This window comes from Chiloscyllium plagiosum, unplaced genomic scaffold (genome assembly GCF_037043375.1).
Source record: "Chiloscyllium plagiosum isolate Xiang-an unplaced genomic scaffold, Cpla_swu_hap1 HiC_scaffold_9, whole genome shotgun sequence".
Taxonomy (NCBI): Eukaryota; Metazoa; Chordata; class Chondrichthyes; order Orectolobiformes; family Hemiscylliidae; genus Chiloscyllium; species Chiloscyllium plagiosum.
In genome coordinates this window covers 37,643,861-37,661,490 of record NW_028270147.1, presented here as the reverse complement: position 1 = coordinate 37,661,490, position 17,630 = coordinate 37,643,861, and the positions used below count along the sequence as shown (strand labels likewise).

The window sequence follows — 17,630 nt, the reverse complement described above, 5'->3', positions numbered from 1 at the left end:
TGACTAGCTGTGCTTTTCCAGCACCACGTTCTTCGACTCTGATCTCCAGCATCTGAAGTCCTCACTTTCGCCTAGCATCTCTAAGATGAAGTAGATATTCTATTGTGCTGTCTTGCTGGCCTCATACCTAAGTTCTTTTCCATCCCTCTTTCTGTTTCTCCCCAGGAAATAAGTCAGAATGGGGGTAAACATTACCCAAGTTCTGGGGAAACTCACAAAGAAATAAACACTCTCAAGATAGATTTGACAGCAACCACCCCAGTTGCACTTAGGCTGCTGCACTTAATTAGTTGGGAGGGATGCCATTTTCCCCATCTCCCAGGAGCACGTTAATCAGGACAGTGATATGAAGAGACTCTAATTGGTCAATTAGTGATGAGTGGGAAGGTTGACCACGGGCCTTCATGCCCAGCACTTACTTTTGAGGTGGTAGGAAGCATCTGAGTAACTTCCTGTGGCCAACCGTTCAATCATTTGTTCTTCACTTCCACTTCTTGGCAGAAGAAAATCCCAGTCGATATCTTTTTTTAATAGTATCACTACTGTGTAGGAAGCAGGTCATTTGGCCCATCGGATCCACACCGACTTTTCAAAGAGCACCCCGTCCAGACCCATCCCCTAACCTAACCCCGTAGCCCTGCATTTCTCATGGCTAATCCACCAGCCTATACATCCCGAGACACTATGGGCAATTTAGCATAGCCATTCACCTAACCTGCACATCTTTGGACTATGGGAGAAAACCAGAGCACCCGGAGGAAACCCACGCAGACGCTGGGAGAATGTGCAAATTCCACACAGACAGTCACCCGAGGCTGGAATTGAACCCTAGTCCCTGGCACTGTGAGGCAGCAGTGCTAACCACTGAGTCACCGTGCAGCCCCATTGCTGTTCCACAGCTGGAAGTGCAACAAATACCTTACTCGTACTAGTAAATGGAGTTTTCATCACACAACCAGCAAAGATACAACACAATTGAGAGCAAGTGCAAATTTTCAACCACGTTGGCTAGAGTGAGCGTCATGGATGTTCGATATGAAAGGAATGAATTTACACCTTGGGAGTTTCTACAGTACTCAACTCCTCAGAACAAAACAAAAGGAGGTGATATTCATTACACTTTTCTTCAGCTTTACAGGATCAAATTATTTCTATTCAATCTCATTGGAACATAGAAGATGACTTTCCACAAAACACAATTTCTTATCAGGCAATAACATTTAAGTGGACCATTCTCTTCCATTATTCATGTCCCATTATTCACCAAGGTCATATTTTGCACATTAGAAGTAAGCTAACATTTCAGGACCAAAATATATTTTCTGCTGAAAACAGACATGGGTATTGCAACAAAGGATTAACATCCAACTGCATCTTCCAATCAGAAAACATATGTACTTTGTACAGCCTGCTACTCTAAATGACAGTAACTTTCAGACCAGCACTAAACTCCTGCTTAGTGGCATCACATCTCAGCAGGAGGCCCATGTTTGCGTGACACCAACATCATTTAAAGTCAACCTGTGCTCTTTAAAGTGTTGGGGAAGAGTGCGGCTCACAAGATGTCTGCGTTTGATATATCAGAGTACAGAGCATGCTCCAGGCTTTTTTCAAGTGGCAGTAAGAGCCTGTATATAAGTGAAAGAGAGAAAGACCGTCCATCCAAAGAGACTACAAGATTCCCTTGACAAACTACGCATAGGCAACGAAACTAGACAGCCATCATGGTCTGTACAGCCCCAAGGGCCTGGGTACAGTGTAGGAAGAAGGTCAGTGACCTTATATTAGTGGGCAAGGTCAGTAAATTCATCATCAGGTGTCATATTGTTACAACTGTTGTACTTGTTTCACACATTGATCAATTCAACATATCCCTTTGCACTCATTGAACAAGAATCACAACCAATCATGATTCATACCTCACATTCATAACGTGATCTGATCCTCCCACATTTAGTAATGTTGAAAACCTCACATCCAATACTCATAACTCGCATATATTGCTAGCTATTCACCAATTAAGAGCATGTCACGCAAACACATTGCACTGCATTCACTCACATCCTTCCTTCCTTCCTGCAGGATAAGGTGGTGGTAAGATCGTGGGAATTAACTAGCAGGAGACAGCTGTGGCTTTATATGCTAACCCAGATGGAGGTGATTGTGCTTATCATTAGTACAATGTCTAGGTCTGAGGCCTTGGTCAACATGGGCAAAAATCATCAAAGGTGACTGTGTGGTGGCATCTGATCTTCATTTTCAAATCCTGTTCCCTCCTCATTGCTGAATTTCTGAAACTCTGGTTCAAGAAAGCAGTTGTTTTTCTCTACTCCACCTCCCTTTTCAATTATCTGACTTATGTGACTTAATGCTTTTAGATACTGAAGAACTGTAATCTGCCTAGGTAGAGATGGAGGTGCTACAGGAAGATACTGTCACTTTCTCTGGTATCAAAAGATTTTGGATACAGAACACTTGGAGAATTGGCACATCTGTCACTGGCAAGAGTCTGACAATTACCTTGTGTAGAGTTTAGTGTTGTGTGTTGCCTTAAAGAAAGTTCACCTTTAAGCATTCCATGTGTTGACAATGTGATGACAATGTGACGACTTTGCCTGGCAATCAGCCAGCTATGTATCTGCAAGTGGCGCTCACGGAAATTATTATTTTTTTATTTGTTGTCATATCTGCTTCATAACTTGTCATGTGTTTTATTGCTTCAAATAAACTAACTCATGGAGCTAATTAATTATTAATGTACGCTTCATTAATAGGCCATCATCTTTAACACTGCATGGTGAACGGCAGGATAAGTCCTATTGTGCTTGAGCAGTCAGCAAGCAGGTAATCTACAGGTGGAATGTCTTAAACCAAGCTGGTGTATGAGAAAACCCTTGGTGTTTTTGTTCACTACAGCATCGGAGAGTGTTCAAAACACAGCATGCTGCTAAGTAGACAATCCCCACTGAGAGACCAGTTTAACTCAATTGAGAATGACAAATGGTCAGGGCGTGTGCCAGATCAATAGCAAGCAATGTCAAATCAAAGATACAAATCACACATCACCAGGTTATAGTCCAACAGGTTTAATTGGAAGCACTAGCTTTTGGAGCAGTGCTCCTTCATCAGGTGGTTGATGAAGGAGTGGCGCTCCGAAAGTTAGTGCTGCCAATCAAACCTGTTGGACTATAACCTGGTGTTGTGTGATTTGTAACTTTGTACACCCCAGTCCAACACCAGCATCTCCAAATCATCAAATCAAAGATGTGTCGTTAGAATGTCCACAAAACTCTCCAGTTTAGATTGGGACACAACAGATCTCCGAAGAGAATGTGAAATGTTCACATTAGATGCAAACATTACAAGGCCAGCATTTGTTATCCATCTCTAACTTGAGAAAGTAGCTATGAGCTGCCAACTTCAAAAACATACATTAGCCCATACAGAGTAGCTATACTAACCAAGTTATTAAGAAGGGAATGAAAGGAATTTCATCCAGTGTCACTGAAGAAACAACAATATAGTTCCAAGGGAGGGTGATTTAACTTTGAAGGAGAACTTGCAATTTCTGGTGTTTCTATATTTCTGCCACCCTTACCATTCTATGTGATAGATATTGTAGGTTTCGAAGGTGCTGCCAAAGGAGGCTTGCTGTGCTTCTGCGGTACCTCTTGTAGATTGTATACACTGTTGCCACTGTGCACTGGTGGTGGAGGGAGTGAACGTTTCAAGTGATGGAGAATGTGCTGATCAAGCTGGCTGCTTTATCCTGGATGAGCTTCAGAGTTGTTGAAGCTCCACCCAGACAAATCAGGAAATTCCATCATTAGTTTGATTTGTCCCTTGTAAATGATAGACAGGCACTAAGGAGTTAGGAGGTGAGATATTCATAACAAAATTCCCAGTCTTTGGCCTGCTTTTGTAGACACAGTACTTATAATGGGTGGTCAACCTAGAATTCTGGTCAATGATAACTCCCAGGATGTGGATGGAGGGGATTCAGCATTTACGTAAAGACAAGAGCTCATGATAGTAAGTAAACATTTTGACGAACAATGCAACATCCAGTGGATATTAATCAGCCAGTATTCTGAAAATAAGTGATGATACTGGAGATAGCAGTGATGGGGTGGGGATGGGGGGGGGGGGGTTCCTTTTTGCTGTACACAAATTTAGTTGTGTTAGGTCAAACAATAGCTTTAGCTGGAATGTTGAGGTCAAAAATGGCACCATGGCATTAAACCAGTATTATACATTGACTAGCATTACAACGTATGACTCTTGTCCATGTTTACCAATGACTTTACCAGAATGGATATAATGTATCCATTGTTTGTGACTTGCTTCTCAATTAAGTTGTTAAATTTAAATTTAGCACCAATATTTTAATTAAACGTAGATACTATTCATTATGTTTGCTCATTTTTTGATTTTCCACTCTTAGTTTTCCCTGCTGCCTACAATAAAATATGACACCCTCTTCAACAATACAATCAGACTTCTGCTGAAACCTCCAGTGATGCTCAATACTGACAGTGTTATCAATACCAACAGCTGTCTTCATTAATCCCTAGTCAATTTTTGTATAAACTAAAATCAAAAAAAGGCAGATCTAACCAAATTTATTGGCAAAACTGGTTAACTACCAGGGGCAAACTGCCTTTTCTGAAAGAGAGATTGCATTTAGAATTCACTGTTTTCAATTGGTTTGTACTTGCTTGCTTTATTATATGGCTTGGTTCTCTCAAGCATTTGTCTCTATTTAACAAGACAACCATAAAATGGTGTCCATTTTATCCTACAGGGCACTTAAAGAGAAATAGAAGGACAACAGAGATTGAAACAAAAACAGTAGAAAGAATACGACTAGATGAGAAAGAGGAATTGAGAGCAGAATAGAAATGGATGGCAAAATAGAAATTTTCAACAGCAAGCAGTCATTGTTACAATATATCAGTGCCAGCTCTTTGTTGATGCCATCTAAAACTAATCTCCCATTCTCTATCAATAGCTACGTATCTTCAAATTTTCATCTAATCTACCCCTAAAAGCTATTTTCCTGCTTCAATCACTCCCTATGGTCACACATCCTATCTGTGAAATGTTTTCTTTCAAACTTGTTTGTTCTAGTGGAAGAATTTAAGTGTTTCAAGTTTATCGTAACCATTAGCCATATCCTAGGTGCACAACTAGACAAAGTAATTCGTAAAAAAGAATCCCTCGCTGAAAAGTTTTTTTTAATATAATTACTAAAATGAAGCTAATCTCTGACAGGATCATAAACCAGCATTAAATCAAACTCAAACAAGGTTCCTTCAATTATGACATCTGCATTATCTTTCCTAATCAAAACTAACTTGGATAATTCTGATAATTGCTGAAAATGTGTTGCTGAAACAGCGCAGCAGGTCAGGCAGCATCCAGGGAACAGGAGAATCGACGCTTCGGGCATAAGCCCTTCCTGAAGAAGGGCTTATGCCCGAAACGTCGATTCTCCTGTTCCCTGGATGCTGCCTGATCTGCTGCGCTGTTTCAGCAACACATTTTCAGCTCTGATCTCCAGCATCTGCAGACCTCACTTTCTCCCCTAATTCTGATAATTCAATGGCATAATGATCTAAGTACCTGTATTGTCTTACCTGTTGTAAATATCATCATCTTCACCACCCCAGCCCCAGTATTCATTAGGGAAGCCATTAATTTTTAAAAATTGCTCCTTGCTCAGTCCTGACACCCCACCAAAGTAGCCACTGTACGGCAACCTAAGCGGAAAAAGAAAACAAATTAGAGAAAAAACATTGACAGAACAATGACCATCAATTGTGCAACACAATTTCATTTTTCCACTGAACAGATTAATATTTAAACTTTGAAACTTTATCTGCCCAAATTTCAGAAGCTTAACGTCTGACCTTTTGGGTCAATTACAGCATTAATTTATTGTTGATTTGCTTTGCTGCTTTGCAAAAATTGAGGGCAAGCTGCCATTTGTACGATACAAGTTATAGAGTGCTGTGAATTACCTGGCAGGGTAAAGCCATTCATATCCCTTTCTGCACTGTTTCTTTGCCTGAACATACTGGTTGATTTGCATTGCAGCAGTAACATGTAGTCTGAACACTTCTATTTTTCGAGTAAGATCTGGGCCATTCTATTTTCAATGAGTGGCAACACAAATACAAATAGGATGTCAGACTTCTGCAAAATCATTTGCCATATGGATTCCTGAAGTTGTATTATGAGGCAAGATTGAGCAGTTTAGGTCTATGCTCGCTGAAGCTCAGAAAAATGAAACATATTAGATTCTGATGGGCTTAACGCATTGATGCTGGGAAGATATCTCCCTTGAGGGAGAGTCTAGGACTAAATGGTGCAGTTTAAAACTAAAGAACTTCCCATTATGATGGAGATGAGGAGGAATTTATTTTCTCAAGAGGATTGGTTAGTCTTTGAAGTTCTCTTGCTCAAGGAGCAGTGGAGGTTGGGTCACTGTTTGAGGCTGAGTTTGACAGATGTTTGGTTGACAAGGAAGTCAAAGGTCATGGGTGAAGGTGAGAAGGTGATGTTAAGGCCACAATCAATGGGGAAATTGTGCAGCAGGCTCAATAGGCCTATGTATATCTTGTAGGAATTTATTCTTGGACTAGAAACGAATTGCAAATACTTCCAAAAAGAGCACAGAGAAAAACAACATACGTGCAGATGATTGACAGTCAGAAATCAGTTTAAAAATTTAAGTAAGGAGATATATCATGCCTAGAAATCTTTTTTTGTTTGATCAGTAACTATTTCTCCATGCTTGAGATTTATAAGAAGTTACACACTGACAGTCATTGCCTTGTTTTAACAAGTGGAGAGATAAGGAATTCTCAGATCACAGTTTTGATGCTTATCAAGAAGTGAGCTCCATTGCATCCATTACAGAGACGACCACAAAGCTGTGAAGGTTATTTTTTATTAAGCTCGTAAGCTGCAATTCATCTTCAGGTTTAGCTCGCTGTCAAGAGAGTTGAAGAAAATGTGAATGAGGTGAAAATAGTATTCTACAATCATTGTTAAAGATGATTCAGCAAAGAAAGCCTGTGGGTCTTACTGGGCAGATCACCAAGTGTGTCATTTCAAGTTGCATGATTGCAGAAAAGGATTTTTACAGGATTTTTGACAGTTCTTTTGCCACAAAGTCAATCTTAAAAAGTGCTGAAATGCTCTTTGGCAAATCTGCATTGCATTCTGCTCGCACTTTAATTCACACTGGCATCTCTCCAAGGCAAAAAGCAGGTAATCTGTCTGTTGTTATTTCTTGCATAGGTAGCTAATGCAGCTCAAGCATGAGTGTTTTGCAGTTGGTACCATGCCTATGGGGAACAAACATCTTCCTGGAAATGAGTTGTGACAGTCTTCCTGCAAAGCTGATTTTGCATATTTTAATGACCTGGAGATTATGTTGTCTGCACTGGTATCACTTCTACCAACTTGTCATCTTCTATGAACTTGCTTAACTTCCTTCAACACATCAAACAACATAAAAGTTATGCTCCTGCACAGACGCTACAATAATTTTGCACTTGAGTATTCTGTGAAACCATTTTTGACAACTCCCTGCACATACAAACCAGCAACTCCCAGTCAACGTAAATCATTTACCTCCTGCTTCTTTTGCAAGGCTGTACTTTTTAATGGTATTTGAGCTGATACGATAATAGTTAAGGAATAGTTTTGGATCAGTATTTTCTACTTCAGTACGCCTGCTGCATGTTAATAGTTCACAACAAGAATTCGTTCATCTCATAACGTATGATTTTCCTTCTACAAAATTAATGGTTGAGAGAGTGGTAATTGCTGGCCACAGCATCTCATGTCAGCACAAAGCACACATGGATAAGTATAATACACGGTCTGTGTCAAACAAAGCTCCCTGCATTTGGCCCCAACACATCAGTTTGCTGATTCCCTTACCTAGATTGAGTCAGCCTATAGGCCTTTTACATTTACATTTATTGCCTATTTGTTCTGAACAATAGAAGGTGGCACAGTGGTTAGCACTGCTGCCTCACAGCACCAGAGACCTGGGTTCAATTCCAGCCTCAGGCAACTATGTGAAGTTTGCACATTCTCCCCGTGTCTGTGTGGGTGTGCTCCAGTTTCCTCCCACAGTCCAAAAAATGTGCAGGTTAGGTGAATTGGCCGTGCTAAATTGCCTGTAGTGTTGGGTGAAGGGGTAAATGTAGGGTGGGTTCTCTTCAGAGGGTCAGTGTGGACTTGTTGGGCCGAAGGGCCTGTTTCCACACTGTAAGTCATCTCAAATGGGCTACAGCTATTCTAAACCCCAAAAGGCTGAGATTAACAGTGGAAATGGAAGGCAGAGTGGGATTCTGGTCCCATTAGGTTTTGGCTCTAACTCCACTCTAAGATGTAAGGGTAGCTAACTTAAATAGTAGAAAGGGTGCAGAACATAGATGGGATGCACAGAACACTCACAGAAGACTGAAGGCCTGAAAAATAAGGCAAGGAGTGTAGGTGCTTAGAAAATGCCTGGCAGTGGGCAGGGCACAGGTTGTGTAGTGGTGGGGTTGGAATGAAAGTTGTAGGTCTGGGTCAATAAATAGTTGCTGTCAATGCAGCAATGTGGTGCAGCAGGAAGATATAAAAGTTCTCTTTCCTTAAAAAGGAAATGGAAGCAATTGAGGGAATGAATTATGTGGCGAAAAGGATAGCAGTCAGACTGAAGAACAAAGCAACAAACCTCACAGAATTAGAACTATTACTGAAGACATATACCAAAAGGAACAGACTGGAGTTAGGAGCCAGAGATCTGCCGAGATTATGGCATGTACATTGAGAAGGGATGCTGATGACTGATACTTTTGTGAATCCCAAGACTGTGTGGTAGTTCAGGAAGAACGTTCTTACCCCCAATTAGAGCTGTAAAGGTAAGCTGCCTACTATCTCTGACTTATCCCTTTGTTCATTATCCTTATAGCGCCGTAAGATTCAGGGGTGAAAGTAAGATTTGACAATAGGAAATAGTGACTGTAGATTTTAGCCGTATGGATTCAGATGTCTATGTTTTGCTTAAAAATAAAGATGATGAACATTCATGTGGGGACAAAGGTAAGACATAACAGAAGAGGGAGAAGCAAATGTTTGCTCCTTTTGTGACCTGAGAAAGCAGTTTGCAGAATTCTCCCCAACATTTCTATTGTAACTGCACTGTAAAAGATCCTGAGGTCAGAAATGGTGCTATATAAATGTACACACCTTTTTCTGTATTTTCACAGCTGGGAACAGATTTCTAATTTTTTCAAAGATGACATTTGTGAGAGTTCAATAATTTATGTAAGTTTATAATGAAAATATTAATTTAAGGATAAGGCCTTAAAATGCAGTGAATTGTGTCTGTGCATTTTGTCTAATTATCCATCAGCCACCAAGCCTGCACTCGATTTTGATGGGAGATTTAGTAATAAATAACTAAATTGAGGGAGCACATTTTAAGTAAGTTAGTCATTTTGCCTTGCTTTAAAAAACTGCAAAAGCACGATTAAAAATAAATGCAGACAGTCATCACACAAAGTTAAATATGGTAAAGTCTAAAGCCTGAAACAAAACAGAGCTCTAAGCATGCAAGGGCAAAACCTGGCACAGTTAGAGCTTCTGAGTGCATGACTGAATAAATATAACAGGCAGATGGGAAAAGCCTACACAAAAGCTTGCTGAGAGTTCACCTACTGACTGCATGGCTTGCATTCTCAACAGGGAAGATGTCAAAAGAGAAAACAGAGAAGGAAACTGTAGGGAAAATCTAACAGCCAGAATGTGTTAAGTGCATACATATAAACCATGTGCAACTTTATGCAACAATGCGTAAAAGGCCAGAAAATACAACAGTGGCAACAAGATGATTGAATCCTAAATTAAAGCATGTGACGAGACAGACTGAGCACAGAAATGTTCAGAATTCAATGGCTGAACGTTAAACTGAATAGGTAGATTATGTTACTGTCTATGATATGACCCTTTATGCATTTCATTATGCTGCATTGCTCTTTACGTTGTTTGGATAATGGGTCAACAACCATGACGGTTGTAAACGACTTTCAAAATCTAATTTTCAAATTTTAATGATAAAAATCAGAGGCTGAACATTGTTGACATACTCTTCTGTAAAATATGTAGCACTTCCCTACTGACTGCACTTGATCCTGTCAGAAGTTAATTGTCATTGTGATTTTCCAAATTTTAAGGCAAAAGGATTTTCAGGCAATCAAGTGTAGATGTGAAAATAGATGAACATAGCAACGATACTAGGTTTATTATTTTGGAACATTAATAACGATATACTTAAAATTGAAGTATAACAATACTTAACAGCATACAAAAGGTACGGCTTGAAGCTGTTGTGAATTCATATCCACAAGATAACTTGGCCAAAGGGTTTCTAATTAGGCAGCAACAAAAGAAAAGGGCAAGCTGCTTATCATAGAAACATACAAGCAGCAGCTATTGTGTTCACTGCTGTCTGTTTAAAAGTACAGTTACGATGAGTCATACAACCACGCTTTTAGAATAGAATATCCTTTATTGTCATGGGCATCCAATCACGGACGTACAGGCGTACAGTGAAAAGTTTAAAATGTACTCCCATCTGGTGCCATTTTAGGTACAAAGTACCTAGTGCAGATCTTAAATACAAAATACAGAAATGAAGGGAAAAAGAGAGGAATGAAATTGCATTAATTACAGTTGTGCATAGCAGAAGATGGAAAAATGACAATAAAGTTAAAAAGATAAGCACGACAGGCTTTCAGTAGATCAGCGCAAGGGGCTCCCACGTGTGGTCTGCCTCGGTTCACAAGTCGCTGGCAACTGGCACCAGTCCACAGTCCAATAACTCTCTTGCTCCACTCAGGCCACCAACCCACTGACCATCTCCATTCGGGCCTCCAGCCCACTGACCATCTCCGCTCGGGCCTCCCCCACTGACCGATTCTACTCGGGCCTCCAGCCCACAGGCCATCTCCACTCGGGCCTCCAGCCCACAGGCCATCTCCACTCGGGCCTCCAGCCCACAGGCCATCTTCGCTCGGGCCTCCAGCCCACGGGCCATCTCCACTCAGGCCTCCAGCCCACGGACCATCTCCGCTCGGGCCTCCAGCCCACAGACCATCTTCTCGGGTCTCCAGCACACTGACCATCCCCAGTCGGGCCTCCAGCCCACTGACCATCTCTGCTCGGGCCTCCAGCCCACTGACCATCTCCTCGGGCCTCCAGCCCACTGACCATCTCCGCTCTGGCCTCCAGCTCACTGACCAATTCTACTCGGGCCTCCAGCCCACTGACCATCTCCACTCGGGCCTCCAGCCCACTGACCATCTCCACTCGGGCCTCCAGCCCACTGACCATCTCCGCTCTGGCCTCCAGCCCACTGACCAATTCTACTCGGGCCTCCAGCCCACTGACCATCGCCACTCGGGCCTGCAACCCACTGACCATCTCCGCACGGGCCTCCAGCCCACTGACCATCTCCGCACGGGCCTCCAGCCCACAGACCATCTCCGCTCGGGCCTCCAGCCCACGGACCATCTCCGCTCGGGCCTCCAGCCCACGGACCATCTCCGCTCGGGCCTCCAGCCCACAGACCATCTCCTCGGGCCTCCAGCACACTGACCATCCCCAGTCGGGCCTCCAGCCCACTGACCATCTCAACTCAGGCCTCCAGCCCACGGGCCATCTCCACTCAGGCCTCCAGCCCACTGACCATCTCCACTCGGGCCTCCAGCCCACGGGCCATCTCCACTCGGGCCTCCAGCCCACGGGCCATCTCCACTCGGGCCTCCAGCCCACTGACCAATTCTACTTGGGCCTCCAGCCCACTGACCATCTCCACTCGGGCCTCCAGCCCACGGACTATCTCCGCTCGGGCCTCCAGCCAACGGACCATCGCCGCTCGGGCCTCCAGCCCACGGACCATCTCCTCGTGCCTCCAGCACACTGACCATCCCCAATCGGGCCTCCTGCCCACTGACCATCTCTGCTCGGGCCTCCAGCCCACTGACCATCTCCTCGGGCCTCCCGCCCACTGACCATCTCCGCTCTGGCCTCCAGCCCACTGACCAATTCTACTCGGGCCTCCAGCCCACTGACCATCTCCTCGGGCCTCCCGCCCACTGACCATCTCCGCTCTGGCCTCCAGCCCACTGACCAATTCTACTCGGGCCTCCAGCCCACTGACCATCTCCATTCGGGCCTCCAGCCCACTGACCATCTCAACTCGGGCCTCCAGCCCACGGGCCATCTCCACTTGGGCCTCCAGCCCACGGGCCATCTCCGCTCAGGCCTCGAGCCCACTGACCATCTCTGCTCGGGCCTCCAGCCCACTGACCAATTCTACTTGGGCCTCCAGCCCACTGACCATCTCCCCTTGTGCCACGAGCCCACTGGCCATCTCCACTCGGGGCTCCAGCCCACGGGCCATCTCCGCTCGGGCCTCCAGCCCACTGACCATCTCCGCTCAGGCCTCCAGCCCACTGACCATCTCCGCTCAGGCCTCCAGCCCACTGACCATCTCCGCTCGGGCCTCCAGCCCACGGGCCATCTCCACTTGGGTCCCCAGCCCACTGACCATCTCCACTCGGGCCTCCAGCCCACAGACCATCTTCTCGGGCCTCCAGCACACTGACCATCCCCAGTCGGGCCTCCAGCCCACTGACCATCTCCGCTCGGGCCTCCAGCCCACGGGCCATCTCTGCTCGGGCCTCCAGCCCACGGGCCATCTCCACTCAGGCCTCCAGCCCACGGACCATCTCCGCTCGGGCCTCCAGCCCACAGACCATCTTCTCGGGCCTCCAGCACACTGACCATCCCCAGTCGGGCCTCCAGCCCACTGACCATCTCTGCTTGGGCCTCCAGCCCACTGACCATCTCCTCGGGCCTCCAGCCCACTGACCATCTCCGCTCTGGCCACCAGCTCACTGACCAATTCTACTCGGGCCTCCAGCTCACTGACCATCTCCTCTCGGGCCTCCAGCCCACTGACCGTCTCCACTCGGGCCTCCAGCCCACGGGCCATCTCAACTCGGGCCTCCAGCCCACTGACCATCTCCACTCGGGCCTCCAGCCCACTGACCATCTCCGCTCTGGCCTCCAGCCCACTGACCAATTCTACTCAGGCATCCAGCCCACTGACCATCGCCGCTCTGGCCTCCAGCCCACTGACCAATTCTACTCGGGCCTCCAGCCCACTGACCATCTCCACTCGGTCCTCTAGCCCACGGGCCATCTCAACTCGGGCCTCCAGCCCACGGTCCATCTCCACTCGGGCCTCCAGCCCACTGACCATGTCCACTCGGGCCTCCAGCCCACTGACCAATTCTACTCGGGCCTCCAGCACACTGACCATTTCCGCTCATGCCACCAGCCCACTGACCATCTCTGCTCGGGCCTCCAGCCCACTGACCAATTCTACTCGGGCCTCCAGCCCATTGACCATCTCCACTCGGGCCTCCAGCCCACTGACCATCTCAACTCGGGCCTCCAGCCCACTGACCATCTCCGCTCAGGCCTCCAGCCCACTGACCAATTCTACTCGGGCCTCCAGCCCACTGACCATCTCCACTCGGGCCTCGAGCCCACTGACCATCTCCGCTCAGGCCTCCAGCCCACTGGCCATCTCCGCTCGGGCCTCCAGCCCACGGGCCATCTCCGCTCGGGCCTCCAGCCCACGGGCCATCTCCACTTGGGTCCGCAGCCCACTGACCATCTCCACTCGTGCCACCAGCCCACTGACCATCTCCGCTCGTGCCACCAGCCCACGGGCCATCTCCACTCGGGCCTACAGCCCACGGGCCATCTCAACTCGGGCCCACAGCCCACAGGCCATCTCATCTCGGGCCTCCTGCCCACAGACCATGTCCACTTGGGCCTCCAGCCCACTGACCAATTCTACTCGGGCCACCAGCCCACTGACCATCTCCGCGCGTGCCACCAGCCCACGGACCACCTCCGCTCGGGCCTCCAGCCCACGGACCATCTCCGCTCGGGCCTCCAGCCCACGGACCATCTCCGCTCGGGCCTCCAGCCCACCGACCATTTCCGCTCGGTCCTCCAGCCCACCGACCATCTCCACTCAGGCCTCCAGCCCACGGACCATCTCCGCTCGGGTCTCCAGCCCACAGACCATTTCCGCTCGGGACTCCAGCACACTGACCATCCCCAGTCGGGCCTTCAGCCCACTGACCATCTCTGCTCGGGCCTCCAGCCCACTGACCATCTCCTCGGGCCTCCAGCCCACTGACCATCTCCGCTCTGGCCTCCAGCCCACTGACCAATTCTACTCGGGCCTCCAGCCCACTGACCATCTCCGCTCGGGCCTCCAGCCCACGGACCATCTCCGCTCGGGCCTCCAGCCCACGGACCATCTCCTCGGGCCTCCAGCACACTGACCATCCCCAGTCGGGCCTCCTGCCCACTGACCATCTCTGCTCGGGCCTCCAGCCCACTGACCATCTCCTCGGGCCTCCCGCCCACTGACCATCTCCGCTCTGGCCTCCAGTCCACTGACCAATTCTACTCGGGCCTCCAGCCCACTGACCATCTCCACTTGGGCCTCCAGCCCACGGGCCATCTCAACTCGGGCCTCCAGCCCACTGACCATCTCCACTTGGGCCTCCAGCCCACTGACCATCTCCACTCGGGCCTCCAGCCCACTGACCATCTCTGCTCGGGCCTCCAGCCCACTGACCAATTCAACGGGCCTCCAGCCCACTGACCATCTCCACTTGTGCCACCAGCCCACTGGCCATCTCCACTCGGGCCTCCAGCCCACTGAATAATTCTACTCAGGCCTCCAGCCCACTGACCATCTCCGCTCTGGCCTCCAGCCCACTGACCAATTCTACTCAGGCATCCAGCCCACTGACCATCGCCGCTCTGGCCTCCAGCCCACTGACCAATTCTACTCGGGCCTCCAGCCCACTGACCATCTCCACTCGGTCCTCTAGCCCACGGGCCATCTCAACTCGGGCCTCCAGCCCACGGTCCATCTCCACTCGGGCCTCCAGCCCACTGACCATGTCCACTCGGGCCTCCAGCCCACTGACCAATTCTACTCGGGCCTCCAGCACACTGACCATTTCCGCTCATGCCACCAGCCCACTGACCATCTCTGCTCGGGCCTCCAGCCCACTGACCAATTCTACTCGGGCCTCCAGCCCATTGACCATCTCCACTCGGGCCTCCAGCCCACTGACCATCTCAACTCGGGCCTCCAGCCCACTGACCATCTTCACTTGTGCCACTAGCCCACTGGCCATCTCCACTCGGGCCTCCAGCCCACTGACCATCTCCACTCGGGCCTCCAGCCCACTGACCATCTCAACTCGGGCCTCCTGCCCACTGGCCATCTCCACTTGGGCCTCCAGCCCACGGGCCATCTCCGCTCAGGCCTCCAGCCCACTGACCATCTCTACTTGGGGCTCCAGCCCACTGACCAATTCTACTCGGGCCACCAGCCCACTGACCATCTTCGCTCGTGCCACCAGCCCACTGACCATCTCCACTCGGGCCTCCAGCCCACGGGCCATCTCCACTCGGGCCTCCAGCCCACTGACCAATTCTACTCAGGCCACCAGCCCACTGACCATCTCCGCTCTGGCCTTCAGCCCACTGACCAATTCTACTCGGGCCTCCAGCCCACTGACCATCTCCACTCGGGTCTCCAGCCCACAGACCATTTCCGCTCGGGCCTCCAGCACACTGACCATCCCCAGTCGGGCCTTCAGCCCACTGACCATCTCTGCTCGGGCCTCCAGCCCACTGACCATCTCCTCGGGCCTCCAGCCCACTGACCATCTCCGCTCTGGCCTCCAGCCCACTGACCAATTCTACTTGGGCCTCCAGCCCACTGACCATCTCCACTCGGGCCTCCAGCCCACGGACTATCTCCGCTCGGGCCTCCAGCCAACGGACCATCTCCGCTCGGGCCTCCAGCCCACGGACCATCTCCGCTCGGGCCTCCAGCCCACGGACCATCTCCGCTCGGGCCTCCAGCCCACGGACCATCTCCTCGTGCCTCCAGCACACTGACCATCCCCAATCGGGCCTCCTGCCCACTGACCATCTCTGCTCGGGCCTCCAGCCCACTGACCATCTCCTCGGGCCTCCCGCCCACTGACCATCTCCGCTCTGGCCTCCAGCCCACTGACCAATTCTACTCGGGCCTCCAGCCCACTGACCATCTCCTCGGGCCTCCCGCCCACTGACCATCTCCGCTCTGGCCACCAGCCCACTGACCAATTCTACTCAGGCCTCCAGCCCACTGACCATCTCCACTCGGGCCTCCAGCCCACTGACCATCTCAACTCGGGCCTCCAGCCCACGGGCCATCTCCACTTGGGCCTCCAGCCCACGGGCCATCTCCGCTCAGGCCTCGAGCCCACTGACCATCTCTGCTCGGGCCTCCAGCCCACTGACCAATTCTACTTGGGCCTCCAGCCCACTGATCATCTCCCCTTGTGCCACGAGCCCACTGGCCATCTCCACTCGGGGCACCAGCCCACGGGCCATCTCCGCTCGGGCCTCCAGCCCACTGACCATCTCCGCTCAGGCCTCCAGCCCACTGACCATCTCCGCTCGGGCCTCCAGCCCACGGGCCATCTCCACTTGGGTCCCCAGCCCACTGACCATCTCCACTCGGGCCTCCAGCCCACAGACCATCTTCTCGGGCCTCCAGCACACTGACCATCCCCAGTCGGGCCTCCAGCCCACTGACCATCTCCGCTCGGGCCTCCAGCCCACGGGCCATCTCTGCTCGGGCCTCCAGCCCACGGGCCATCTCCACTCAGGCCTCCAGCCCACGGACCATCTCCGCTCGGTCCTCCAGCCCACAGACCATCTTCTCGGGCCTCCAGCACACTGACCATCCCCAGTCGGGCCTCCAGCCCACTGACCATCTATGCTTGGGCCTCCAGCCCACTGACCATCTCCTCGGGCCTCCAGCCCACTGACCATCTCCGCTCTGGCCTCCAGCTCACTGACCAATTCTACTCGGGCCTCCAGCCCACTGACCATCTCCTCTCGGGCCTCCAGCCCACTGACCGTCTCCACTCGGGCCTCCAGCCCACGGGCCATCTCAACTCGGGCCTCCAGCCCACTGACCATCTCCACTCGGGCCTCCAGCCCACTGACCATCTCCGCTCTGGCCTCCAGCCCACTGACCAATTCTACTCGGGCCTCCAGCCCACTGACCATCGCCACTCGGGCCTCCAGCCCACAGACCATCTCCGCACGGGCCTCCAGCCCACTGACCATCTCCGCTCGGGTCGGGCCTCCAGCCCACAGACCATCTCCGCTCGGGCCTCCAGCCCACAGACCATCTCCTCGGGCCTCCAGCCCACGGACCATCTCCGCTCGGGCCTCCAGCCCACAGACCATGTCCTCGGGCCTCCAGCACACTGACCATCCCCAGTCGGGCCTCCAGCCCACTGACCATCTCAACTCAGGCCTCCAGCCCACGGGCCATCTCCACTCGGGCCTCCAGCCCACTGACCATCTCCACTCGGGCCTCCAGCCCACTGACCATCTCCGCTCGGATCGGGCCTCCAGCCCACAGACCATCTCCTCGGGCCTCCAGT

The 17,630-nt window shown here is 50.1% G+C and overlaps 1 protein-coding gene across 2 annotated transcripts in view; it reads right to left on the bottom strand.

Moving 5' to 3' along the window:
* b4galt2 (beta-1,4-galactosyltransferase 2) overlaps positions 1 to 17,630 on the bottom strand; it is a 550,978-nt gene that overhangs the window by 70,619 nt on the left and 462,729 nt on the right. For both annotated transcript variants that reach the window (XM_043699063.2, XM_043699065.2), the window contains exon 5: positions 5,640 to 5,762. In XM_043699063.2, the coding sequence (XP_043554998.2) occupies positions 5,640 to 5,762 (123 nt within the window). The remainder of the gene's footprint in view (positions 1 to 5,639; positions 5,763 to 17,630) is intronic.